This window comes from Enhydra lutris, unplaced genomic scaffold, assembly GCF_002288905.1.
Source record: "Enhydra lutris kenyoni isolate GAN:26980312 unplaced genomic scaffold, ASM228890v2 scaffoldscaffold22, whole genome shotgun sequence".
Classification (NCBI taxonomy): Eukaryota; Metazoa; Chordata; class Mammalia; order Carnivora; family Mustelidae; genus Enhydra; species Enhydra lutris.
The window spans coordinates 3,727,554-3,753,906 of NW_019154106.1; the positions used below are offsets into that span (position 1 = coordinate 3,727,554).

General features: G+C 60.7%; 2 protein-coding genes across 5 annotated transcripts; one reads left to right on the plus strand and one right to left on the minus strand.

The window, feature by feature from the left end:
• Positions 1-501: 501 nt before the first annotated feature.
• LOC111149459 (oral cancer overexpressed 1) lies at positions 502-8,398 on the plus strand. Of its 4 annotated transcripts, XM_022506553.1 has the most exons (6): positions 502-641; positions 1,936-2,041; positions 3,400-3,470; positions 6,268-6,385; positions 6,695-6,807; positions 7,310-7,369. In XM_022506553.1, the coding sequence occupies exons 1-5, from the start codon at positions 592-594 to the stop codon at positions 6,761-6,763; spliced, it is 414 nt and encodes a 137-aa protein (XP_022362261.1). In that variant the 5' UTR covers positions 502-591; the 3' UTR covers positions 6,764-6,807; positions 7,310-7,369. The 4 variants fall into 4 exon arrangements, with proteins under 4 accessions (XP_022362261.1, XP_022362260.1, XP_022362258.1 ...); XM_022506552.1 differs by having other exon boundaries at positions 6,695-7,377; XM_022506550.1 differs by lacking the exon at positions 6,695-6,807 and having other exon boundaries at positions 553-641; positions 7,310-8,398.
• An 8,048-nt stretch (positions 8,399-16,446) lies between these two features.
• On the minus strand, positions 16,447-26,126 carry LOC111149458 (cyclin D1). Its single transcript, XM_022506549.1, has 5 exons — positions 25,698-26,126; positions 23,935-24,150; positions 23,241-23,400; positions 19,366-19,514; positions 16,447-16,814 (listed from the first exon to the last, which is right to left on the minus strand). The coding sequence occupies exons 1-5, from the start codon at positions 25,893-25,895 to the stop codon at positions 16,650-16,652; spliced, it is 888 nt and encodes a 295-aa protein (XP_022362257.1). The 5' UTR covers positions 25,896-26,126; the 3' UTR covers positions 16,447-16,649.
• Positions 26,127-26,353: the final 227 nt, after the last annotated feature.

Consider the following 26,353-nt stretch of genomic DNA (forward strand, 5'->3'; position numbering starts at 1 on the left):
ACACCCCCTTCTCCACTCTGCCCGCCTGACCGTGAATTCCGCCCTCCAAACTTTGGCCCATCTCTTCGCCCCTGTTAGGATGCACTCATTGCTTATCCTTTATAGCAAGTTCTCTATAAACCACACACATTATTGCCTTAGTTGTGATATTTAGGACAAACACACCTCCAGATTGTTCCTGGCCTTTTAATGTTATCCCCACTTTGGGCATGCGCGAGTTTACATTTGCACGTAGTGAAATATATCGGTTTTCCCTTCCTGATTTCCTCCGGGCTCTTCCTGTGAAAGGACGGCCCCTGCACGCTCACCTGGACGCCCCACCTAGAATTTCAACCCTTTTTTTTGGCAAAGGTGTCTCGACTTCGCGGGCCCCGCCCCCGGCGCGCATGCGTCCGGGCCTCCGCGGCGCCGGCTGGGCCCTCCGGCGCGCCGTCCTTACCCGGCCTGCCCCGCGCCGCCGCCCCCCGGAAGTGGCCTCGCCTCCGCAGAAGCGGTGAGTGGGAGCCCCGGCCTCGCGGGGGGCGGCTGCCGTGCGGGGCGGCGGAGCCCGAGGGGCAGGGCGAGCCGGGCCGAGCCGGGCCGGGAGCCGCCATGGCGGGGAGTCAAGACATGTTCGACGCCATCGTGATGGCGGACGAAAGGTGGGTGGCGGGGCCGGGCCGGCGTCTTTCTTCGGTTGCGAAGGCAGCGCAGACCTGGTGCGACGCGGGAGCGGGCGTCGGGTGGGGGGCGCCCTGGGCCGCCGGCGGGCACGGACGCGTGTGGGGCCGAAGTGCCGGAGCGGCTGCTTTCCTCCTCCTCCTCGGCGGCGCGGCACGTGCCCAGCTGCTCCCCCAGACCCGCCTCCCGGTCCGGGGCGGCCCCGAGCATCTGCTCGGCCTGATGCCCGCCTTCCTCCGGGGACGCCCCGTACTTGGGTGGGACGGACCTTTGCCATCTGGGCGCTGCCCCTTTTCCTTGTTCCTTCGTGGCGGGACATACGGCCGCATTCACGGACATGCTGATAAATGTGTCAGACGCCATCCCCCTGCCTCCGGGGCCCCTGGGGAGTGCCCGGGGCTGTGACGGTGGGGACCCCCCTCCAGTGCCCGGCCCACTTGACACATCAATAGGCCTCAGTCGTGGAAGAGAGCGAGCGTTTAACCGCCAGCCGCTGACATTTATTTCGAGCTTTGTGTGAGCCCACCAGCGAGCTCGGTAGACGGTGGTAGCGCTGTGAGTCAGGGTCTGTGATGCAGCGTGTTGTACAGACGGGGAGGCAGGATCACTCCCCGGGGCGCATCGCCAGTAAGTGGGAGCGTACACGGCCTCACTGCGTGCGGGGCGCCGTCCCACTTCTTCTGTTTGTGGTGACTTCAGGTTAAGATGGTCCCACGTCCCCTGTTGCGCCGGCAGAGCCCGAGCCGTTCCTGTATGCCGGGCACCGCTGCCTGCGTGTACTTTGTCGTGATCCGGTGGCGTTTCTCCCTTCCCGGGTACAGAGCTGAGATGGAAGGCCGCGTGGGTGGCACCGTGTTGGGAAGCACTTCTTGTCGTGCAGGTCGCACTCACAGAGCGCTGGCTCCCTGGCCTGGCTACACACGGGACTCTCCTAGGAGGTTTCAGAAAGCGCTCCCGGGCCTTCCTCCTGACTGGGTGTCGGGGGCCCAGCCCTCGAATTTGTGTCTCTAAAACTTCCCTGTGTTTCTGGTGTCCTCCCAGGTGTGGGATTCATGAATTTGGCTCCCCACCCCCCCCTCCTCGCTGTAGAAGAGGCAGATCGGGCTTCCAGGGGGTAGAGCTGGGGTTGTGACCTCCGTTTTCTGACTTACATTCAGTGCGGTTTCTTCTATACTGTGTCTCTTGCTGAGTCTGGGGTCTGTGGGAGAGAAAATTTCTTCCAGGAAAAACAGTCTTTCTCCTGTTTCTTTGGTCAAGCTTGCCTCTCCATCACAGGTTTCACGGGGAAGGCTACCAGGAAGGCTACGAAGAAGGCAACAGTTTGGGTATAATTGAAGGAAGACAGTATGGCACGTTGCATGGAGCCAGAATTGGATCTGAGGTAAGTGGGACCCCCCCCCGCCAATTTTTAGAAATGAATCTTCTTCATTCATAGTTTATAATTTCCGGCGACGGTCAGTGTGGCAGAGCCAGGTGTTCCGGCCTCTCGGAACGCTCCGGACTGGACAGTGTAGCTGGGGCAGCGTCCTTCACCCAGACGGACAGGGCGTGTTGCTGCGCCCGCACAGCTCGCCCCAGCTCCGCAGGTAGCCTGAGGTTGTCAGGTGGAAAGTCTGTGCGCCTCTGCCAGGCAGGCCCGTCGGCACCGTGTTTCCAGCAGCATTTGCTCACTTCTTGTCTCTGTGTCACACCTCGCTGACTCTTGCGTCGCTCCAGACCTTTTCGTTAGGATTATTATATTTGTTTCTGTGATGTGGGACCCGTGGTGACGGCTTGCTGAGCGTCGGACGATGGTCCGTGCTTTTTAGCCATAAAGTATTTTCTGCTGAAGGTACGCGCAGTGGTCTGCAGACCCAGGGCCGTCTCGCCGAGTAGAGTACCGTGTGGCGCAACCGTAACTTTCCCGTGCGCCGGGAAGCCAAGCAGTTCATCTGTTGGCAGTCGGCCTGGAACCGAGCCCGCCTCTCCGAGGTGTGCCTGCTACAGAGAAGGTGGTGTGGTCTGGGGGACGAGAGAGCCGGTCCTCGGCCATCTCAGCTTGCGCCGGCGGATCACGGTGCTTCCGCTTCCTGAATCCTTGCTCTGGGTCACCCCTTCCCACCGAAGTCCTCCGGAGTCCGTGGTCGTTCTTCCCTTCCCTCTCGATGGGCCCTCACTCCGGAAGACCGGCTCTGAACGGCAGAGCCTGGGGGGCCCTCAGGACTGCGGTAGATGTCTGCTGCGGGCGACTCTGACAGACACTGGACTGGGTGCTTCTGGCTCCGCACCGCCAGGGCAGGAGGCAGGCCTGCGGCCATGCGAAGGCTCGCCTGCGGCTGGGAGAGCCACTCCGGACACCGTTCACTCTCACCACTGCTCTTGCCGCGTGCACCCCCGCAGGGCTGCTGGAGCGGCCGTGACACGGGCCAGCGATGGCAGGGGTGATGTTTGCTACTCCTAAATTCAGAAGCCACGCTGTGCCTCCTCTGTGTTCTGCTGGCTACAGCTGCGGTTAGAGGGGACCACACGGGGCATGAGACCCGGGGGCGGAGCCAGGGGACCTTCAGGGAGGCCGTCGCCCCACTGAAGGCTCGGCCACCTGACTTCCGGGGTCTGATGCCCAGCACGTGCTTCCAGAACCGCAGCATGAGAAGCACCACTGCCCTGGGTCCCCACCTTTAGTTTGGAGAGCGCGACAGTTAGATGGAATGTAGCTTCTTGCTTATTAATTTCCGTCTTCACTTTTTTGTGAATTCACAGATTGGGTGCTATCAAGGCTTCGCTTTCGCTTGGAGATGCCTCCTGCACGGCTGTGCCGCAGAGAAAGACAGGTAGGGTCTAAGACTGCGTCCTTTTTCATTGTGTGGAGCAGGAGTGTGGCTCCATAGCTTCCCCTGACTTCGGGCAGTTCTGTCTCCATGTCCTCATCTGTCACGTGGAGAAAATAGACCAGACGTGAATGTGGTCCCGATATTTGCAGGAAATTGTGCCTTGCACAGATCTCGTTTACGGTGTCTGGCGAACACGCGTTATTACTTGTCTAGCCTTCGTGGAGCCGCCTGCCGGTTCCCTGCAGGCACCCTAGCACCAGTGGGTTTTAGATCCCTGCTGGTGAAGGTTGTCGAAGTGGATTCTGTCTTCTCGTTCGTCTTTCCCGGAGCTTCTAACAAACACAGTACAGTAGCCTCGGTACCAGGGTCGGAAGTGGGGACTCTGTCGTGGCTGGGTTAGCGCGGCCGACTAGGTGTGCCAGTGAGGTAAGGCAGCGTGTTTGACACGTGTCTGGGTCCTGGTGGTGCTGAGTAAGTGGTAGCTATTTTTTGGGTCATTTCTAATCTTTGGAAACTGTTCTCGCTGTATGCCACCTGCTGAAGCCCCAGGGACCCTGCTGCACATCTGTCTTCAGTCTTAATCTGGGAACGAGCCCTGAAGTCAAAGGCATGCGTGGCTCAGCGGTCCCGCCGCTCCTGGGAGCCCAAAGTTGGCTTCAGCTAATGCCGTGCCTCGTTCTGATGCCTGCTGCCTTCTCCTGGCCCCAGAGGGGCCCAAGGACAGTGGAGGACGGCAGGGAAGGTTGCATTCCCCTGTCCGAGTGACTTGTCTTACTTGAAATATTTTGAATTTCTCAAATTGGGGCACCTCCGAATTCGAATGTGAGGACGAGGGTGCTCGTGGCTGACTGGGTGATGCTGGGACAGCCTGCCCTACCCTGATGGAGCCCCTGGGCCGCTCTGGCGGCCCGAGTCGCTGGCAGTGGACCAGATGTGTACAGGAGTCGAGGTGCACCCGGGGCGGGGATGGTCCTCTGAGGACTGCGAGAGCGGTCGAGGTCACGTTTGGCAAGTTGGGGCGCCACTGGGTGGCAGGCGAAGCTGAGCTTGGCGCTTCACTCCAGCCTCCGAGCTGGGGTCACTGATTTCTTAAAGCCGCGCACCCGTCTGTCTCAGCTGGAGGAGGACCCGCGCCGTGCGGATAGGGACTGGCGGAGGCTGTCTGGTGCACCTTGCTGCCGCCCCCTCCCCACCAGCGCAGCCCAAGGGTCTCCTTGAAAAACAACCTAGAAGCCTGTCTCCTAGAGCTGTGGGTCATGGTTTTTTGCATTCTTGTGTCAGTACAATTTTTTAAATAATGATAGAGGGTTGATAGAGGACCTTCCACTTCCTTATGTTCCAAGGAAGGGAAAACCCCTATCTGCGTTTCCATTCAGTGACCTAAGGGGCCTTTAACGCCGGAGAAGCCACGGCAGACGGTGTCTCAGACGGAGCGGTGGTGCTTTACATCAGATGACTGCGGGTTTTTGATGGACTTGGAGGTGCTTCTCTGTCTCCCCACCCCTGGCCCCCCAGCAGGGTGGTGGGGGCCGTGTGCGGGCCAGCGTTTGGCCAGGGCTGAGCTTGAGGTCTGGCGCCGGCCGTGCCGTTGGATCAGCCGGGAGCGGGCACGCCCTGCTGACGGGCATTGACTTTGACGGTGTGATGGGCCGGGTGTGTTTCGAAGTAGCTTCACGGATCAGAGAAGGCGGAGTTGCTACTTGCCGACTTAAAAGTGGGTGTACTTTTATCACGCTGGAATACAGCCGTTTCCCGCCTGCTGGCATCCGCCTTCCGTCGCCCCGGAGACCGAGTGCTTCGTTGCTTTAATTGACTCCTTCCGACCTTTTACAGTTTGTGTTGGCTTAGAGAGGCGGCCATCGCCATTCTCGTTCACTGACTTGCCGTCGCAGACTCTGCATGTGACTGAGAACAGCAGTTCCGAGCCGGTACTTAGGAGGTGGTGGTTGCTTTTGATTCATCCTGCAGAAGAGTTCTGTCGAATTTCCTTTAGTCAGACACCTGGCGTCCTTCTGACGCTCGGGTGGCCCATCTCGGTCATCCGGGTGGTCTGGGGGGGTGCCCGTCAGGATCGCCATGCATCTCCCAGGTGCGCACATCTGGGAACGGTCTCGCCCAGCCCCGGGTGTGAGCCCCGGTCTCCAGGGTCCGGTGGAAGCGAGGAGACCTTACGATCACTAAGCACCTGCCCTGGGCTAGGTTTTGGGCTTGGCGGAGGTCACTTCTCCTCTCGAGAGCCGTGAGGTGGCTGTTGAGTCTGCATGTCACAGAGAAGTGAAATGCCGGAGGGCTGGGAGCCAGCTCGCCTCCCCGCAGAGCTTCGCCTTCCTGGGAAAGGGAACCGGACCCAGACACCGGACGCTGAGTCCTGCCCTTTGGAGGGAGGGGCTTGCTGGTCTACCTGCCGCGGAACTCCCCAAGGCTGTGAGCGTGATGTTTCTGGGTCCCGGAACGCCCCAGGCCCACAGCGGGCTAGATCGTGTCCCACCCAGCGCTCTCTCCTTGCCTGGTTTTGTCTCTTCCCACGTCCGTGACCTAGAGGAGGTCGTGGCGGGTGCCTCAGTCGCCTGCTCCCTGGCTGGGACGCAGCACAGCCGCAAGCTCCCTACCGGCAGCGGAGCGCGGGCTGTGGGCGGGAGCGCGTTGCTGGGTGAGTAAATATTACTGAGTGAGGAGCTCGTTCTCGCGCTTCCGGACTCAGGCATCGTTGCTCCAAGTACGTGATCAGCGTCGTCGTCCCGTAAGCCGAGCCCGCTGTGTGCGAAGGACTAAAAGTTTTTATTTCTGTGCTTTACAGCAAAAAGATGAAGGCCTTAGAGTCGTTGCTTGGGATGATTCAGAAGTTCCCTTACGATGACCCCACTTACGATAAACTTCACGAGGACTTAGACAAAATTAGAGGGAAATTTAAACAGGTTTGTCCGCTGCATGTGTCTCTCGGCTCGGCCTGCCTCTCTCCTCGCCCGCCGCACGCAGCCCCGGGCGCTCACGTCGCTCGTGGTCTCGGGGCCGCGTGTCCCCGCGCGTGGTCCACAGAAGCACGTTGATTTTGGGTTTCTGTGTGAGAAAACTGAAGACGGTCTAGAGAACGAACAGTCGTTAGAACTTTCGGGGGCGGTGTAGACACAGAAAGCTGCAGGTAGAGAGAAAGTTTTGTTCTAATTTGTGAGTAGAAACAAGTAAGATTTCAAAAGAGTACATGTTTTTTTCTTCTGTGTTTTCAGCTTTGTTCATTACTAAATGTTCAGCCAGACTTTAAAATTAGTGCGGAAGGTTCTGGACTTTCGTTTTGAGGATGACAGATGAACAAAGATGAAACCTCAAGGAACAGATGTCCGTATGTTAAGTGTTTAAAAATGTGATTCAAGGCAAAACAATGATGGAGTAGTCATTGTTCTGTGGGGAGGGTTCCAGTTTGGTCGGTGAAAGGGCTTCCTCCTCCAGGGGCTGCCTGTGTCGCCCGGGTGGCCCCCGCGGCCCCTCCACACAGGCCTGGCCTTTGTTGGGCCCTGTCTGCTGTGCAGTGTGAGTGCGCGCCCGCCAGGGCCCTCGTGAGGCCACTCGCTCCCGCTCCAGGGTCACTGGCCTGGGGTCCTTTCGGCTGGACAGGCCTGGCTGGTTCTAGAGTGGGGGCAGCTCTGGCTAGGATTTCCCCTGCCCCGAGCCTGGACTCGGAGCTCAGAAGAACAGTTTTTTAGGAACTGAGAACGTGGGCTTGACGTGAGGCGAGGTGGTGGGCAGTGTGCTGGGACTGACATTGGCGGACCCCGAGGATGTGCCGGTGCTGGGTGATGGGCTTCCCTGTTCTGTGTAATCCCTCCAGTGTTCCCACTTTTCAGATGAGGAAACCGAGACCCGCGGGGACCGCCCGGTGCAAGGGCATCGGCAGCAGAGCTCGGACTCCGATCCCACGCCCGCCTGTCACCGCAGCTTGTGCTGCCTGCTCTGGAACGCACGGCCACAGCCATGGAGCGGGCGGCTGCTCCCAGGCCCGGGGTGCGCGGGTCCCCACTGCGGTCCATGGAGCCACGGGGAGTCCCTGTGGCCTGCTGACACGGCCTCTGGCCGAGAGGGGCTTCAGAGGGAGCCCAGACACGCTTTTCGCACTGTCTCCAGATGGGGCCGGGCTCTGCAGCATTAAGACGGTTAAGGGGGCTGTACTGTAGGCTCACGACGGAAGGTTGGGCTGCTGCCGTCTCTGCAGACTGGGGGAGCCTTGTGTTGAGGACACTGCGTTTCTCCTGTGACGCGACTTCTCTCGTCGTCTGCCTGCACTTCACAGGCATCTGTATCCAGGGGAGGTATGGGTGGGGGGGGACGGGGGTTCCGTCAGTGGTTCTGGGGTGTCCCTGTGCCCGGCCCATGCCCTCCGGGGGACACCCTCAGCATTGCTGGCAGGTCTGCCTGCTTCTCTCTGAGGCAGCGTGCCTGAAAGTCAGGCATGAGGTGAATAAAGGGGTAACCGTGAATCTGTTCCAGTTTTTAACATCATTCTGGAACATTCCAGTGATCGCTGCTTTGCCGCACAAGCTGGTGGTCCTGAGCATGTGCCGGAGACTCCAGGCTGGGACCCCCGCAGGAGCGGGGGTGGGTGTTTGTTTCCCTCTCCTTCGGTTCCCCTGGCCAGTGCGCCGAGGAAGAGACTGGGGCTTGATCCTGCCATGCTGGCATGTGCGTCCCTGGCCACGGCCCTCGACTCGGTCCCCGCTGAGTCCCTGAGAGCTGGTGTGCTTACGGCTGCAGACAGTGCCCGACCCCTGGCTGGGTCCTGCGGCCACGAAGGCCAGCTGCGGGTGTCCCTTGCCTGTGGGATGGGCCCGGGGGTGGGGTGGGGCAACTGTGGTGGTTTTCCTTGGTGGGTGGTTGTGTTTTCTAAGTTCTCTGTTGTGGTGATAAGTGGAGAGAAAAATAAATAGCCCATTTTAAAGCAAAAAGCTGTCTGGGAGCATTTAATAATGTGACATCCAGCAAATTCATTTCTTTCTTTTTTTTTTTTTTTAAAGATTTTATTTATTTATTTGACAGACAGAGATCACAAGTAGGCAGAGAGGCAGGCAGAGAGAGAGGAGGAAGCAGGCTCCCTGCTGAGCAGAGAGCCCGATGCGGGGCTCGATCCTAGGACCCTGGATCACGACCTGAGCCGAAGGCAGAGGCTTTAACCCACTGAGCCACCCAGGCGCCCCAGCAAATTCATTTCTTACTCCCACGGTATCTGGGGTCCAGGTCTGAGGGCAGGTGCGCGTTGAGTGGGCCAGGCTGTTGCTTCCGGTTGCATTTCTGCCCACGCGTCTCGTTAAACCACGTAGACCTGATTGCTGTGAGAAAGTGGTCCCCCGTGATGAATGTTCGGGGGGGTTTCATTCCTCCTTGAGGACCCTGGCTCAGCCACGGTCAGCAGCTGTAACTGCCCCAGACTTCTCCTCTGTCCTCCACAGTTCGGCCCCTCATGTTCCGGGGCTTTGTGTGAGCCTCGGGGCAGCCCCTGGTGGGGGGTGGGTGGAGCTGATCTTCAGAGCTCTCCCCTGGACATCGGGCTTGGCCTGGGCCCGCCTGGACGCGGCATCTGGGAACCTTTGGTCACACCAGCAGACCCCAGGGACAGCACACAAGGCCATCGTGACACTTCCTTCGTTCTGTCCCGGGTGATGCCCCCTGCAGGGATGGGTCAGGCATGAGCAAGGCGCTCTCAGCTGAGGATATGGTGGCGGAAGTCTTCTGGGGGCCTCTGGGAAAGCTGCTGTCACTACGGAGAGAGCGGATCTGTTGTGGAGATTGTCCCGCGGCGGTGACACCCGGGCTCACTGCAGGCTGCTGACCGCCAGCTCCGGCTGGAGCTGCAGCGGGGCGTGTGTCGCGGAGCGTGGAGAGCACCTGGCCCCGGTGTGCTTGAGCCGCTGGCAGCCGGCCCGTGGGCTGCTCTGCTTTCAGGCTTCACGTTGCGTGAGCCGACGACCGTCCCACTCGCTCACGGCTGTTCCGGGGTTTCCGTCCTTCGCAGGCAAGGTGTCCTGCTCGCCCCGCACCCCCATCACACCTGCTCCCATCCTGTGCACCTGCTTCTCTTGGATGTTGACCTTTGTCCAGATCGGCCTTGAGTTTAGGAGCTCTCCGGCGTGGGTTTTGTTCTTTTCTGATGGAACAAAACACTGGTTTCCCAAAGCTTTGGCCTGCTCCCTCCTTCCTGTTGGAAATTCCCAGCATATCCTGTGCCACTGTTAGTCTACCCGGGCCCCGTAACAGACACCACAGATGAGGGTCCCCCAACAGGTAACGTACCGTCCCCTGGTCCTGGAGGCTGAAGCCTGAGGTCCAGGTGTGGGCAGGGCGGGGTCCTCCTGAGGCCTCTCTGCTCGTGTGAGGATGGCTGAGCTCTCCCTGGGTCCTCACGGGGTCGTCCCTCCGTGCGTGTCTGTGTCCTGTAAGGATCCTGGTCATGCTGGATCAGGGCCCACCTTGGTGACCTCATGTTATCTCGATCACCTCTTTAAAGACCCCGTCCCCAGGAGTACCTGCGGGGCTCAGTGGGTTAAGCCCCTGCCTTTGGCTCAGGTCATGGTCTCGGTCCTGGGATCAAGCCCCGCAGCATGGGGCTCCCTGCTCAGCAGGGGGCCTGCTTCCCCCTCCCCACTGCCTGCTGCTCTGCCTACTTGTGATCTCTTGTCTGTCAAATAAACAAATAAAATCTTTAAAAAACAAAAACTAAAGACCCCCGTGTCGAGATACAGTGATGTCCTGAGGTGCCGGGGCTCAGGAATTCAGCGTTGGAATTTGGGGGACACAGTTTAGCCTATAGCAGCCACCCTGAGCAGCTGCAGGGAAAGAATGTTGACCGAGGACTTAGAGGAGAGAAAACGTTTCACCTGGAGCTGTGTCATCGAGTTCTGGAATGTGAGTCATCGGGACCAAGGGCAGTGTTTGTGTACAAGCCGAACTGTCCTAGCAGAGGGCAGTGGTTTACTTTTCATTTCATATTTACACGCTTTTTCTCCACTCGGGGTCAGAAAAGGATTTGAAGGCACTTGGGGAGCATGTAAGGGGTTGTTCAGAATGAGGGAAGGGGAAGGTGGGCAGGGAGGGCTTTCTAGAGGAGGTACCCTCCACCCTCCTGCTTTGCTGGCCCTCGGCTGTGCTCCTCCATGTCCTTCCACCATCTTTCTCACCCCAGGGTGTGGCTGAGCGGGGCGGAGACCTTTTAGCCAGCCCAGCTGTGGCCTCTTGCTCGGCCCGTTCTGTAGAGTTGGCTGCCCTTGGCCTAGAAGAGGGAGACTTTAGCCGCGAGAACCTAGGGCCACTCACCGGGTGGTTTTAGGATTTAGGGAGACACTGCGTGGGGCCCTGAGCACAAGGCCGGGTCCAGCGTTTGTGCTCGGTGAGTGCGAGCTGGGACTCTCCTGGGGACGAGGGCAAGGAGCGCTGGGCTGGCCACGCTCCGAGGGGCCGGGGGCCGGGGACTGGGATGCATAGCTCACAGGGAGGCCATGTGTGGAGACATTGGCCCGTCTCCACTAGATGTAGCTGAAAATGTTAAGGGTTCCTGGCCCCCGCCTCCTCTGAGGCTCAAGGCTCACTGAGGCCCCCTCAGGAGGGCTCTGCATTCTTCTCCCCCACCCTGCGTGGCGGTGGCAGTGCGGGCCCCAAGGCCCAGGCCAGAGCTGCCCGCCCACCGCGCGGGCTATTGTCTGCCCTGGGCCTCAGTGTGGCTCAGGGCTGGGGGCCCCGGGCGGGCCAGGGGGCTGTGGGAAACGGATTAGAAGCCTCGCTGCGTAAACTCCTGATCAAAGGCATTCCTGGGATGACAGAGCCCTGTGCGCTGCAGAGGCCTGCCGGCATGTGGCCCTGGCAGCCCCGGGCACAGGTGTGCCCTCTGGAGCCAGTGCTGCCCTGGCCGCCGCTGGGAGTGGCCCATGGTGGGACCGTCCTCCCCAGCAAACTGCAGAGCCAAGATGTGCGGGCAGTGAGGCTTCCAGGAGCCCCTGGGGCCCCGGGCTCAGATGAGTTCTGGGAGCCTGATGCCGGGGCTGGGGCTGTGGCCCCTAGGAGCCTGGCAGTGCCTGCCTCTGCAGACCTGACTCGCCTTCCAGCTCAGTGCTGAGTCCTCATGATGCAGGGGTCTGCCCGCCGCCCCCTGGGTCAGGCGATGTCTGCCACCCTGCAGCTCCCAAAGCTGGGCCTAGCCCGTGGGCCCTGGCCTACTGCCCTCTCCATTGTGCTCGCGTTCCCACTTCGGAGCACCTGCCAGGCTGGGAATGGGGCCACGGAGAAGGAACAGTGAGCACCTGTCCTCAAGGAGTGAGGGACACCCAGGGATCATGATTCCAGAACCAGGGGTGGGAGCGCCTGCAGGGAGCGCCCCCTCAGGGGCAGGGAGGCAGGAAGTAGTTCGTAGTGCCTGTAGTCTTGTGGGTGGACACTGGAGGAACATGGGTGAGTGGGGAGAGGTGGGGGGGATGATGGGTAGGGGATAGACAGGGGTGAAGGGGAGAGCTGGCTCAGGTCTCAGGACCTTGGATGGAGCTGGAAGGAGCGAGAGGCCCCTCAGGTGGTTGGGAGGTGGGGCCCAGCGAGGACAGGCCTTTGGGCTTGGGAGAGAGGCAGCAGGGGGCAACTTGTCTCAGAAGTCCTTCAAAGGCCATCTGTTATCCCATACAGATTCGAGGGGCAGCCAGACCTCCCACCAGGGGACAGGGTGGGTGGTTTGCCAGGTAAGGCCTACAGAGTCCTTTCCTAGGGTCTTCCAAGACCCAAGGCGGGGCATGGGGAACCTCCAGAGCCCTTCTCCCCACTGCCCTCTGCCCTGCAAGGGCTCCAGCTCCCCCTCCGCGCCTCACCGCCCTTGCACTGAGCCCACGGACCAGCTGTGCAGGCTCCCCACTTGGTCACACTCATTTCTGATTGAACCTGATGCGCTGAGATTGTTACCTCTGCTCCCCTAGAACCACTCCTCAGGATACCTCTGGCCTGCCCCTGGGGCTAGAGGACTACCCCGGCTCTGACGGCCCCTCGGTCTGCCGAGTCAGAGGCCCTTTCAGAGCTCCAAGCATGCACCTGCTGGATGTGGGGCTGCGGTAGGGAGGCGGCAGTCCCAGTGCCACCAGAGCCCCTGCTCGTAGACATCCATCTGGAGGCTTCCCGCTGGGAGGAGGGTCACCCCATGGGGCAGGGCTGGTATACAGCAGGAGCCTCATAAAAGCCACAGCAAGCTGACCTGCCAAGGAGTGATATCCTTGGCACATGACCCGGCTTCCCTCCTGAGCACTCACCACCCAACAGCCCCAGGGGTGGGGGGGGTGAGGACACTTTGGGGACCCCAGACTCCAGGAAGAGGCCCAGGTCCCACGGAACTGGCCGTGAGGCCTGCTGCTGCCTTTCCTGTCTGCTCCCCACCTCGGGCTGGGAATGAGGTCGGCCAAGTGCATCTGAAGCCGAGGCAAGCGTCACAGGTGTCCACGAGGCCTCCCAGGTCATGGGTCCGTGTGAAAGGCCACCGGACTGAAGCCCAAACATGCACTTTGCTGTCGTCCCCGAGCTGGGTGGGGGTGCCTTGGGACCTGGACCATGATTCACCAAGAACAAACAGCAAGTTTACGCCAGAGGAAGGTTAGCGAAAGCTGGCTTGTTTATTTTCCCATCTGCAAATATCCTGGGGGTTGGGGGGTGTGCTGCTGGGGAGAAGTGAGCTGGAGCCGGTCCTCATCAGCAGGCAGGGCCTCGCCACTGGGGTCAGAACTCCGCTCAGGTGGTGGGAGCTGCCTTGTAGAGGGGTCCTGACCTCTTTCCAGCCCCCTCCTCCACATGTCCTCCCCACCAAGAGCACGGACTCCCTCTGCATCACCAGGGGACCTCTGGCCGTGTCAGAAGTCATTCTGGGCTGTGACAACCAGAGACTGTCCTGTCGTCTGGTGAGTGGGAGCCAGGGGTGCGGCTAAACACCCCACAGTACACAGGACAGCTCCCCGAGACCCAGGAGCATTTGGCCCCAAACATCGGCAGTGCCGGGGCGGGAACCCCCGCCTGCCTGCCATCCCCCCAGCCCAGGACCCGGCAGCTCGGACCCTGTTCCTGAGCCCTGTGCCCCTAGCTCCCCACCGGCCCCAGGAAACAGGCAGGCCCCGCACTGGGGTTTTAACCAATTTTATTTCTAGACTTTTCACGTTTGTCTTTTGTTTTCTGCTGGAAACGTGCCGGTTACATGTCTGCGCCACAGTGTGCAAGCCGAGCACCCCCCAGACCAAAAGTGCCCGCCCACCAGAGACCCTCACAGACTTGCTGGTCACAGGACAGACTCCGCTGTGCTCCCCAGACCTGCCGCCGGCCTTTGGCCTTTGAGCGCACATAACGTTCAACCCCTCCCCCCACGAGGACAGACCGTCCCTCAAGGACCCCGTTTGGTTCAGACACAGAGATGCCGCACCAGAACGGTTGAGGTAAGCAGAGGCAGTGTTCCTGCAGGGGCGGGGCATGGCGGGGCCAGGGCCTGCCAATGGCCAGGGAGCACCCAAGGCTGACCCAGCCGGGACAGGGGCCACCCCGGGGTGCAAATCCTTTTGGTTCGGCAGCGTGCCGGGCGACTTGGGCACGCAGCACGGTCAGCCGGCTTCACTGAGATCTGGAGTCCTTTTGTTTTTAAATCCGCATCTTGCTGTAATGCAGAGAACACACAGAACACTGGTACTTAACAGACGCGACACCCGGAACGTTCACCAAGTCCAGAAGCGAGTCCGCTCATCCCGAGTGACCGAGTCGCGCCGCACAACCCCGCGGTGGCATGTGACGGCACCTGTTACCATAATAATAATATAATAGTGCGACTTCCATAGCTTCACGGGAAGAACAATACGGCTGTAGAGACTGGGGAGGTGGCCCGTCCCAGGCCGGGGGTGGGGGACAGCCCAGCATTACAGGCGCAGGGAGAAGGAGGCAGTCACGGCCCCGAGCCCACCCCCGCCAGGCCCATTTCGGGATCCCGGTCCGCGTGTCTGCCTGCCGGAGCCGGACCGCCGGGTCTACACATGGCTAAGAGAAGCATGAGGTATCGTGAAACAGGAACCTTTTTGGAATAGAGCAGTAATCACATTAAGTCAAAATTGATCACATAAAAAAAAAAAAAATCTACAAAAAAAAAGCATCCTTAATACATTTTTCTATGAGAAAATTAAAACTAGAAAATGGCAGTATATGACATTGTAAAACAGAAACAAAAACTGATCTTCCAATAGCAGCAAAACAATGTGAAAGAGATACAGAGAAGCGATGTGAATGGGTTTCCAAACTGTGCTGGGAAGTCATCGGTAGCATCGAATCAGGAGACCGAGCCACCACCGCCTGGCCGCCGCGTGGTTTCACCGTCGGCCCTCTGCTCGCCCCCACCCGTGCCCCCTACGCCCTCGCCGAGCACCAGCCCTGTGCCCTTGCCGCCTTCTACTCTCCCTACATAGTCATCACGAAAAGGTACATAGCCAAGATGTGCAAATTGTCTATTGGTTGCTAAACTTTTTTTCAAAAGGAGGGGGTCAGGGGACAAGAATATGTTGGGGCTGAACGTGTTTTCAAGTACCCTCATTTTCTGAGGAACTCCGAGTGGGGTTCCCATCTGGGGAACTGCCAGGATAGGCCGAATTAGCCAAATCTGTGCTTCTCTGTGTTATTCCTCAGGATCTTTTTCTCTCTCCTATGAGAAAGGACCTAACTTGGACAAACTGTATGAAACCTACAACGTCAAAGGTGCGCGCACGCGTGCGTGTGTGTGCGTGTGTGTGTGAATCAAAGGGAGATTGCATTACTTTATAAATCATACTGGCCTTACGAACATCCTCTGCAATAAATATTCTTTTTAGCCTTAACTATAAATTATATATTTTAGTGTTTAAAAACCTTCCTAAGCCTTAAACTACGCGTTCTCTAGGTCAACCTTGAAAGGCCCCCTACGCTTTCAAACACCAGTTGGCACCAAGGACTCCCGAACTTCCACTGCTCTACAGAGAAAGGAACACGTCACCCTGGCAACGTAAGAATGTACTTCTTGACCGGAAGCTCGCCTTCAAGAACATCCCCTCCCGCTAACTCCATAAGTGACCTCACTTGCCTCGCCGCCGTCCCGTCCGCACACAAGGACGCGAATATTCCCAAACCATTCCATGAAGAAAACGCGCCCCCACCCCTCCACACACAACAGACACGAGAGATTCCCGATAACCACTGGATCGAAAGTGCTTTGAAATGGAATGGTTCTAGAATATTGAGAAGGAAAGAAAAGGAAAAAAAAAAAAAAAGGAGCTGTGGGTTTCACCTGGATGTGAGCAGGCTTGTGGGTCTGTGGGGGTGAAAAACCAGCATCTCATCAACAGGCAACTACAAAAATAGGACGATTATAAAAATAGAATATATTACGTCACTAGGGCGGGATCTGTTCTCAGCAGCGCGGGACCGCTGCGCCGCTGGCCCCGGGCCCAGCCACCCACCCACTCCGGGTCAGGCCAGCATGCGACCTCGCCGAGCTCTACGCTATGCCAACTGAGGTTCCATCAGCCACGGACAGGTGAAGAGTTTACACACCTACCTACGGAATAAAATAAAACACGCGCAAAGGGCTTATAAAGTGACTACATGCACGAGCAAGCGAGGGGCGGGGGACCTAGGACCACCACGAAGCCACGCTAAGGAACGTGGTTGCTACCTAAAATCCTCTTCTACTCCAAAAACGGCTGGTTGGCTTTTTTCTAGTTTTTTAAAAATGTTTTTATGCTTTTTTTTTTGTTTTGTTTGAAACACAGAAAGCATCAAATCTAGTCCTCCCCCGCAGACTCGTTCCTTGTGTTAATGCCTATCCTTACGACACAGAGACGCGAACACATCCGTATAAAATCTAGTCCGTTAGGGGTGTAAGAGCCTCTATTTTGTAGCAAACCTCCCCCCACCCCCCAGCTCAGGGTTATGCAAATACTATTTTTTTTTTTTGCCTCTCTTTTTTTTTCTTTTTTTTTTTTAAAGACAGTATTTTTGGGGTACTTTTTTTTTCTTTTGTTTAAGTCAGAGATGGAAGAGAGAAAAAGAGCAAAGGAAAAAAAACGACAGGAAAGGAGAAGGAAGCTTTTTCCCTTCTGGTGGTAACCGGTCCTGACGAGGAGCACGGTCCTGTCAGGGCAGCACCTGGGGTCGGCCCCTCCCATGCCGCGCGCCCCCTCAAATGTTCACATCTCGCACGTCGGTGGGTGTGCAGGCCAGATCGGCCTCCTCCTCTTCCTCCTCTTCCTCCGCCGCCTTGGGGTCCAGGCTCTGCTGCTGGGCCTGGCGCAGGCTGGACTCCAACAGAGCTTCGATCTGCTCCTGGCACGCGCGGAGACAGTCCTGGCCAGATGGGAGACAGGGGTCCTCAGATGGAGGCCGGTGGGCCAGTCCCCTCCCAAACGCCAGCACTTTGTCCATGTGGGGTAAAGCACTGCCTCCCCCAAATCGGGTGAAGAACTTGGGGCCATTGCCCAGACTCCAGAGCCGACCAGCTTGGGCCCCCACTTGGCCACAGCGCCACTGGCTATCTTCTGTGCGTGAGGACGCCCTTGCCCACCCGCCTGGCGTCCCCCCGGCCAGCCTCACCCCTGATTGCTGTTCTGCCGGCCCAGTCGCCGCCCTTGGCCGATTCAGTGCTGTTTGAGCAGGCTGGAGAGGCCCCCTGAACCCTGCTCTTCGGACTTAACCTCTGCCACATCAGCCCTCGAAGTGAACCCAGCCTTCCATGACGAATGGCCGACAAAAGCGTTAGGCCGTGCATGACCGAGGGTGAACACTGGGTGGCCCGGGGCGGGGGGTGCCTGGACCCTTTATCTTCCTCCATCCTTGCCCCCTTGGCCTGCACCCTGGGAGAACGCACTGGTCTGGCCCGGTGCCCTCCTCAAGGTCTCCACGCCCAGGAGGCTCTCCCAGGAGCTGAGGTGCAGGTGGCGGGCTGCCGTCCCAACTCCAGGCATGCCCCATTGGGCTTCTATCCTGGAACAGAGAGTCTCCAGCCCAGCCTGGAAAACAGACCTGCACCTTTCCCCCAGGAACCAGGGAACCACGGACGTGCCTGGGGAAGGTGCCGCTGAGCTCCCAACCAGGTGGGGCTGGAAACAGGTGTTCCCTGCCCAAAAGCAGTGGCTCCAGGCCAGCAAGGGTTCTGAGTGAACCCCTCCCTGGGGCTCGGTCACACTAATGGAGCTCCACGTTTTCACATGGAGGGCTTTCCTACCCCACTCCTTCTGCGTTTGTCACGGCGAGTGAGCAAGGCAGGGTAGGCGCAAACAGCGTTTTACAGATGAGGATTCAGAGGCCCAGAAGGCCTGGTGAGGGCACGGGACTCCTAATAACTTCCTCGGGCTCCGATCCTAACCCCCAGCACAGCCCCCCAGTCCCAGCCCCAAGGCCAGATGGCTCCTCCCCGCCCGCCCGCAGTGGCTCTCTGCAGGCAGCTCTTACGGGCAATGGTTCACTTACCGCCGGGGACTCGGGGGACTGTGTGGCGGAGGGGAAGGCCAGGGGTGCAGAAAGGGACTCCCCTTTGCCACATGGCCCTAACTTCCTCCTCACGGCCAGAGACCTGCAGCTTCGGCCTGGGAAGAGCCACGCCGGTGACCAGGGCCCAGTTCTGGGGAGGGGCAGACGCAGCTCCCAGCCCGAGGACACGTAGGGCTCCGTGGCCCAGGCTTCCCGTGCCTGGGCTCCTCTGCGCTGGTCGCCGGGTAACCAGACCAACGAATTTCAGTCCAGCTGTGATCGCGGTTCTGATCTGCAGCTGTCTGTGCCCAGGCTATCTGTGGTGTCTCCCTCACCAAGGGTGAGCTGCAGGGCAGCGCTGGCCCCCAGCAGCCGGCCAGGACACCCCATCCCTCTAGGAGGCCCAGTAAGCACGGAGGCTGAGAGGGGAGCCTCCCCACCCACTCCGGGAACCACCTGCTCCCAGCAAGGACAGAAGCAAGAATGTGGTCCCCTCCAGGCAGGGGATGGGCAGGCTTCTCCCCACAGCCCGGCTTTCCTTCCCTGAATGGTGTGGTGGGGTGGCGGCCGCTAGGGCCCATAGGGCCTCCGGGGCCCTTGAGAGTGGACCCCCAGAAGGCAGCCCGAGTCCGAGCCAGACCTGGACTGGGGTCAGGGCGGTCACTCGCTCCCGCTCGGCAGACCAGCGGAGGCTGAGGGCTGACCCGCCAACCTCGCTGGTCTCATCCAGTAAAGGCCACAAAGCCCCGTAACTGGGATTTCCATTCTTTCTCTAAGACAAGAAAGGAAGCGGCAATCAAACACTGGCATCTCGAAGAAGGACGACACAATCGGCTCCGGCTCGGGGCACCAATGGCAGCAGCCACTCAAAGGGGGCCGTAAAACACGCGGTCGTCTCCAGGGGCCATTGTTGCATCTGCAGACCTCACAGAAGCCCTTTCAGGCTCCCTTTTACGAGCCATCCGCATTCGTGGCTCAGACAAAGCCCCACTGGGGCCCAACTTCACATGCCATTAGGACACGGATCATTGCCAGGCCTGCCTTGTGGCCCCTCTTCCTGGACGGCTCCCCGGGAGGGCTGTGTGGCTCCCGCCTGCCCCTGGGAGCCCTGGGAGCCCCAGAAGCCCGAGGACCCTCCTGGCCTGCCCGCAAGTTCTGGGAAATGCTTCTCCTTCCAAAGGAGCTGCAGGAGAGCAGGGAGAGGCCTGCAGCCGTCAGCCTCAGGCCAGGTCCCATGCCTCTGAATCCGGCACCTGTCCCGTCCCACACATGGTCCCCACCTCCATCACTTCTGGGCCCTTGGCGCGAGCATGGCATTTCCCATCAGTGAACTTGCAGCTTTGGGCCCCCGTGTGCTAGAAGTTTCTAGTACCTGGTGCCGGATGGGCCCTGCCAAGCTGGCATGGGAGCAGTGCCCTCAGTCACTTACCGCGTCACACTTGATCACTTTGGAGAGGAACCGAGTAAGGCGATGGCAGGACAGGAAGCTATTGGAACCTCCCAGGTGCAGGCCTTGCACGGCGGCCACCACGCTCCCGGCTGCCACCATGGACGGTGGGTTGGAAATGAACTTCACGTCTGCAGGAGAGAGGGAGAGAGGTGAGGGGGCCGTGAGCTGGGGACCCTCCACAGGACCCGGTGGTCCCGGCAGTCCCCAGCCCCAACTCTGCATCAGGGCGTGTCCCCGCCCACGGCTGGCCTGGGCTGATTCTGCAGCGCACGACCCAGCGCTGGACAGAAGCCAGGCCTGGGAGTCACCCGACGAGCTTGTCACGTTCCCTTGAAAACGGAAAAGCAAACGGAGGAAGCCACCATTGGCAAAAGCAAACTGCAAAGCCTCTGGGGAAGGGACAAGGAACATCACTGTACTTGAGCCTTGAGAACCATGTTGCTCATCCACAAAAATTAAAAAAGGTGACAGACTACAAGGGACAAGATGTGCTGCTGGGCCCCAGGGACAGGGGGGTGGCTTGTCAGGTCTACACTCTGGGAGGGGCACACGGGTCTCACCGTCCCCCAGGAGTGTGCAGGGGTGGGGGACATTGGTCCCCATGGTGGCATGGGGTGCCCGTCCTCACCAGACCTTCCTCCTGGGACCCAGCGGAGGTAGCGTCCTCTCACTACCTCACCTGCCAGTTGCCAGCACTCCCTCCCCTCTGTTCCAAGGCACGGCTCAGTGATGGATGGGGGAGACCCCTGCCTTTGCCCCTAGGCTGAGCCCCAGCACCTCTCACCCTTATCATGAAAAGGTGGGAAAGTGGTAAGGATGTGTAAATGGCCATGTGGGGCCAATGGGCTGCCATTCTGGGGCACGCAGTGAAGAATTTTTGGTGGGAAAGGCCGCCGATTTTCTCGATCAGGGGGTTGGGGGGAGGGAGGGACCATCGTAGCGTCTTTGTCAGACCCTTGATCCCCTTTTGCATGCACGGAGTGCCAGGGCCTGGTGGGCCTGAGGGTCTGCTCCCTCCTCCGGGGAGCAGAGAGCAGGCCTGGCCAAAGGAACGTGGCCAGGTTGGGGGCTGGGGAGCCACCTTGGAGGGGCCACAGAGCCCACCACTGGGTACCACGAAAAAGAAATTTCTTAAGAGGCAGCCACCTCCTTCCCACTTGACATTGGAGCAGTGGCCCCAAGTCTGGGAGCCCGGAGCCACGAATGAAAAGCTTTTCACTGAGGCCCATCAGGCGGGGACAGAAATTGCCATGTCCCAACTAGTTTGGCTGGACCTTGAGACTCCAGTCCACAAGGGACGATGAGCTGGGGACAGGCTCGCTTTTGGAGCCCGCCTCCCCACAGAAGGGTGTGCGTGTGTGCACAAGTGTGAGCATGTACGTGTGCACAGCGCAGGGTAGATGGGTGTATGTGTGTGTGCAGTGCAGGGCTTATGTGTGGAGATGCGCGAATGGTACAGGGTAGATGTGTGTGCACACGGTGCAGGGCTTACACGTGTAGATGAGTGTGTGCATGCACAGCACAGGGCAGATGAGTGTGTGTGCGTGTGTGTGCACACTACAGGGCTTATGTGTGGAGATGAGGAGGAACCCAACTGCATCCCCAAAGCTCTGACACTGGTTTCCACTCTGCTGGCTGCAGAGCAGGGCAGGGGGGCCTGTGGCCAGAGTGACCCCCAGAGGCGTTGTGGACTCTCGCTAAGACCTACTCGTCAGTCCTGATGAGTTGTCAGCCCTGGTCGTTTGCTTACCTAACCCACTGCAGCGCCCGGAAAACTCCAGGACACACAGATGAATATACATGTTCACCAGGTGTGGGGGACGTGTGCACTCGTGTGGGAGCCCGTCTGCGGGTCTCCAGAGCAAGAACAGAGCCCCTCCTCTCACGGCACCATCAAGCGGGACCCTTGCTCCGTGGAGGACAAAAATATCTTCTGGGGCTTTTGCTCAGGCCTCCGTCTCTGCCAACCTGTTTCGGAGCAGCCACTCAAAAGTGAGAGGTCCCCTTGTGACCAAGGGCAAGGTTGCGTCTCTGTTACGTTCGGACCGCACAGGCGAACATCTGGACCCGGAGAATCTGTCCCTGGACGTGGGTGGGTGGGTGACCCTCTCCTCCTGGCCTGCCTGATCCCCCCCCGGAGTTAATACCTAGGAGAAGTGGGGTCCTCCCCCCACTTTCCCTCAGGAGAGACCCAGGGCTTTGGGCCCAGGCTGCACCCTACAGGCCGGGGGTGCTTGTTGGGCCCAGTCTTAGAGGCCGGCCACACGCGCGCACACCGACGCGGGCCAGCTGGGGGTCCGCACTGAAGCCCACTTAGCCTCTGCGCCAGGGCAGCTCCCCGCACGGCCAAGCCCTGCACGTGGGCTACACACCCCACTTCCCCAGGGTTCTGGGAGAGGGGGAGCTCCAGGCTGCCCCCGCCATCCTGGGGGGGGGTAGGGGGAAGGGTGTACAAGAACTGTTCCTTACATTATCTCCAGGAAACTCTGCCGTTTCTCTGAACCACTTTCAGCTCCATAAAAGGCTGCCTGGACGTCTCCAGAGGCCTCTCTCTTCCGAGGCGGCCCAGCCAGAGAACGCCTCCCTGCCTGCTTGTGCGGCTGGCCCCTGGAGGCCGAGGGGATGGCCAGCGGGAGGCTCCCCGGCCCTGCCCCAGGGCCAGAGCTGCCACCCCTCAGATCCATCCGGACGACAGTGTCCCCCACTCCTCTCACTTGGAAGGGCTCGGAGGAGGGGGTTCACGCCTTGAGCAGGAGGCGGAGGATGGGAGGCCAGCAGAGTCTTCCTGACTCTTGCCTGAGCCAGAAATAGCACCCTGACATCAAGAGGGTGCCAGGAGGTGCCAGACTAGGGCTTCTGCGGCTTGTGAAGAGGGAGTGATAGATGTCAACTTCCCCCTTGGATGCCCTGTGGCCCTCTGGTTGCCCACGGTGAGCCCCAAACACAGGTGACAGCAGAGGCCTGACCGGGGGCAGAGGTGGCCCACTGCAGAGCTGGCTGGGATGGGGGCCTGGGTCCCCAGGCAGGGTTGCCCACTTCATGTGATCAGAGGGAGAGAGAAAGAGGTCACAAAGAGGGAGAATGAGGGAGAGAGAAAGGGTGTTAGGGTAAGGGCTGGGGGAAACGAGAGGCAAAGCCAGCGTGTGTCCGTGGGAGTTCGCCCCAGTGCTGAATCCATGGCTGCCCAGGGGCTGGGGCCAGGGCCGGGTCAGGGAGGGGCCGCCAGGGACCATCCAGAGCCCCGCCAGGGGGAGGGACGACCGGCCCCTGCTGCCAACTGCCGCGGCCCAGCCCCAGGCTGCTCTGAAGCCCCTCCCAGTGCTCAGCTGAGCTGCGCAGGCCCGAGGCACCCCTTGGCGGGGCCTCAGGCCGCCAAGTTCCTTTGCGGGCCGCCCCCGCACAAGGGCCGCCCGTAGCACGTGGTTGGTGCAGGCACTGCGGGCCGACTCCCCACCCCTGTAGGCGCCCCTGGCAGGTGGCCCAGCCCAGGAGAGGCCAGAAGGGGGCCCCTTGAGGACACAGGGAAGGACTGGTGATGGGGGAGGCAGGCTGGGCAGCCAAGGGAAACCCTTTCCAGCACGGAGTGACCACAGCCTGGCGGACCACCCACCCCCATCCCGAAGGCACTGCTGGTGGCTGCGGCCAGCCTCAGCGGCCTGACTCAGGAAGGGACCCCCCCACTGCCCCTCACCTAGCCCAGCACTCAGCCAAGGGAAGAGGAGCACCTCCGAGAGCAGGAGGGTCTGGGGACCAGCTCTTCAGACGGGGAAACGGAGGCAGAGGGCAAGAAGCTCTTCTGGCAGGGGCGAGGGCCCCCAGGGAGGCCGGGGAGCAGCGGGACCCAGCTGCCCTACCTGTGGCACAGAGGGCGACGAAGGTCTGCGCGTGCTTGCGAATGATCTGTCTGTTCTCCTCGGCCACGGGCATCTTGGACAGGAAGTGTTCAATGAAGTCATGCGGGGTCATCGCGGCCAGGTTCCACTTGAGCTTGTTCACCAGGAGCAGCTCCATTTGCTGTGGAAGTGGGGTGAACCGGCATAAAAAGAGGGGCGGGGCTGGGTCCCCCCTCTCCCACTCCGTGGGGCACGGCCCAGGAGCGAAGGCACGGGGCACGCTGGGGGTCTGGGAAGTGGAGGACAGCACGCCACCCCAACAGAGGTCCAAAAAGAGAGGGTGCCGTAGAAAAAGCCAACTGTGCCCAAGTGGGGACCAAAAAGAGCCACACCTGGAACGCAAGCCCTTGGGAGCCGCGCCGGCTGCCCGCGCCGCCGTCGCTAGAGGGCGCGCGCCGCCCACTTTTCGGCAGCGCTAAGGGGCGCAGCAGAGGTGGGAGTCGGAGCGACCGTGTGTGGTGGGGCGCGCTGGGGATGGGGGCAGCGGGGGTCCCTCCCGCTCCGCCCAAGGAGCCCCACCGGTGTGGCCCCCAGCCCTCGGGGCGTAGGGTGCGGCAGCGGCCTGCGGGGGGCCTCCCGCCCTCTGCACCTCCCCCACCCGGGGGGGTCCTGGGGCTCAAGGGGCGTGGGTGGGCCGCGGGGGGTCCCAGGTTACCAGCAGCTCGTCAGGCCGGATGGAGTTGTCAGTGTAGATGCACAGCTTCTCGGCCGTCAGGGGGATGGTCTCCTTCATCTTCGAGGCCACGAACATGCAGGTGGCCCCCAGCAGCTGCAGGCGGCTCTTTTTCACGGGCTCCAGCGACAGGAAGCGGTCCAGGTAGTTCATGGCCAGCGGGAAGACCTCCTCCTCGCACTTCTGCTCCTCGCAGACCTGGGGGGCACGGGCGTCGTGACCGCCGCCGCTGGGCCCCTCCGCGGGGACCCCGCGCCCCCCACCCCAGCTCGTGCCCGGGCGGCGGGTCCCGAGCGCGCAGCGGGTCGGTCGTGGGGGGCGGCTGAAACCGCCGCTGCCGCACCCCCTCCCCCGCGTGTCCCCAGTGCCCACCCAGCCCGAAACTGAAAGGGAAAGTCCCCAAGAGGCTGGCACGGTGGGGGCGGGAGTGGGCACGGCTGGCGGCGTGCGCCGCGCGCGGGCGGCCCGCCCCGGAGACCCCGGCCCGCGTGGGTGCTCTGGGGCCCGCCGGGCCGGGGCTCGCCCCAAATGGGGTGCGGGGCCGCGGGGCGGGCCGCGGGGCTGGGCGCCGCGCTCACAGCGCCTGCGAGACACAAAGGTGGCGTCCCAGGCCGCCGCGCCGCATTTCCCCAGACGTCATCTTTTCAAAAAATATTTAAAAATATAAAAAAAATAACTGGGTACATAAAAAACCCCTGAAAATGACCCTCGGGCGGCCCTTTACCCAGGCCGGGGGTCGAGAGCTCGTTGGAGGCTCCGGGGAGAGCCCCAGGAATTCAAACTCGGGGGCCCCCCCTTCCCCCTGGGCGCGGGCGCCTTTTCCCTCTCGCAAGGGCACCACGCCGCACTTTCAAAAATTATTTTAAAATATCTGCGGGTCCCCCGGGCGCCTGCTGAAGGCCTGAAAGTGTGCCCCGGGCCGCCGACTCGCTCCAGACAGGTCCCCCAAGCTGAGACCCCTGCAGGCCAGGGTCAATCCCCAGCGTCTTGGGGGCCACGCGACCTTGTAGCTCGGCGTGCTCTCCGGCCCAGGCTGGCCGTGCAGGGCGCCCCGGGACCGGCAGCTTGAACAAAGGGGCCCCTCTTCCCGAGCGGGGGCCCCCCCCAAGCTGCCCGCGCTCGGTCCCCGCGCCCCTCCCTCCGGTTCGCCGCGGCCGCGCGGCCCCTCGCGGCGGCCCCAGCGCCTCGCCGGGCGCTCCCCGCCCCCACCCTGCCCCCAATTATTAATAAACACTTTTGCTTTGCAATAAAAGAACAAAGATGGCGCATAATACTGGCACGAGCGGCCCTTGCATACGTGTCCATGGATATTAATTTAAAAATCAAATCTATGCCCCCTCCCCCTGGAGCAGGCGGCCCGCGGCAGTGTAGCCGTAGAGGAGGCGCAGCGGGGGCTCGGGCTCAGGCGGGGGCCACAAAGGGCGCCCAGGACGCCGGCCCGCACCCTCGAGTCAATTGGGGTGCCCCCGGCAACTGGTTTTCCCCGAAGGGTCTCCTCCCCGGCCGCTCTCCCAGACTACCCCCGCCAGGATAGGGAATTTCAAACGACCCCACCCCCCACCGCATTTTCGATAAAAAAAAAATACCCACAATATCTATATATTTTGAAAACGCGATTCCTAGCAACCCCCGGGCAAACTTCAAAGTTGGGGTGGGAGAGGAGGGAGGGAGACGAGCGGCAAAGAAATGGGGTTTGGGCAACAAGTTGCAGGAAAAGTCCTAAAGAGCCGCCCGAAGCCCCGCACCTCCAGCATCCAGGTGGCCACGATCTTCCGCATGGACGGCAGTATCTCCTTCTGCACACATTTGAAGTAGGACACGGAGGGTGCGCAGGTCTCCTCCGCCTTGAGCATGGCCCGCAGCACCCGGTCGTTGAGGAGGTTGGCATCGGGGTACGCCCGGCGGATGGTCTCCACCTCGCAGCATAAGAGTTGGTGTGCCATGGCTGGGGCTCTACTGGGGGGCCTGGGGACGGCGGTGGGTCCCGGGTCGCTCCGCGCTCAGCTCTGGCTCCAGCTGCCCCGCGCTCCCTCGAGCTCGTCTGCCCCTCGCCGGAGCGCGCGGACGCTGCTGCTCGCTGCTACTGCGCCGACAGCCCTCTGGAGGCTCCAGGACTTTGCAACTTCCAACAAAACTCCCCTGTAGTCCGTGTGACGTTACTGTTGTTAAGCAGAGATCAAAGCCCGGCAGAGAATGGGAGCGGACGGGGGGGGGGGGGGGGGGGCGGCGGGCGGGCGCAGGGGGAGGGGGCGCGGGCTCCGAGCGCCGGGGAGCTGAGAGGGGCAGAGCCCAAAAGCCATCCCGGAGGCGCCACGCCTGCCCCGCGGCGGAGTTGCCCCGAAGCCTGGTTTTCATAGAAATGCAAATCGCCCGAGGCTGCCTTTCTCCCCGCCGGGGAAGA

Bases quoted from the DNA above. Each gene is read 5' to 3' on its own strand.
- LOC111149459 (XM_022506550.1), top strand. From the start codon at position 592: ATGGCGGGGAGTCAAGACATGTTCGACGCCATCGTGATGGCGGACGAA. The intron at 3,471-6,267 runs GTAGGGTCTAAG...TGTGCTTTACAG, and splicing joins TGTGCCGCAGAGAAAGACAG to CAAAAAGATGAAGGCCTTAG. The intron at 6,386-7,309 runs GTTTGTCCGCTG...CCCACTTTTCAG, and splicing joins TTAGAGGGAAATTTAAACAG to ATGAGGAAACCGAGACCCGC.
- LOC111149458 (XM_022506549.1), bottom strand. From the start codon at position 25,895: ATGGCACACCAACTCTTATGCTGCGAGGTGGAGACCATCCGCCGGGCG. The intron at 24,151-25,697 runs GTGCGGGGCTTC...CGTGCCCCCCAG, and splicing joins TGGCCACCTGGATGCTGGAG to GTCTGCGAGGAGCAGAAGTG. The intron at 23,401-23,934 runs GTAACCTGGGAC...CCACTTCCACAG, and splicing joins TCCGGCCTGACGAGCTGCTG to CAAATGGAGCTGCTCCTGGT.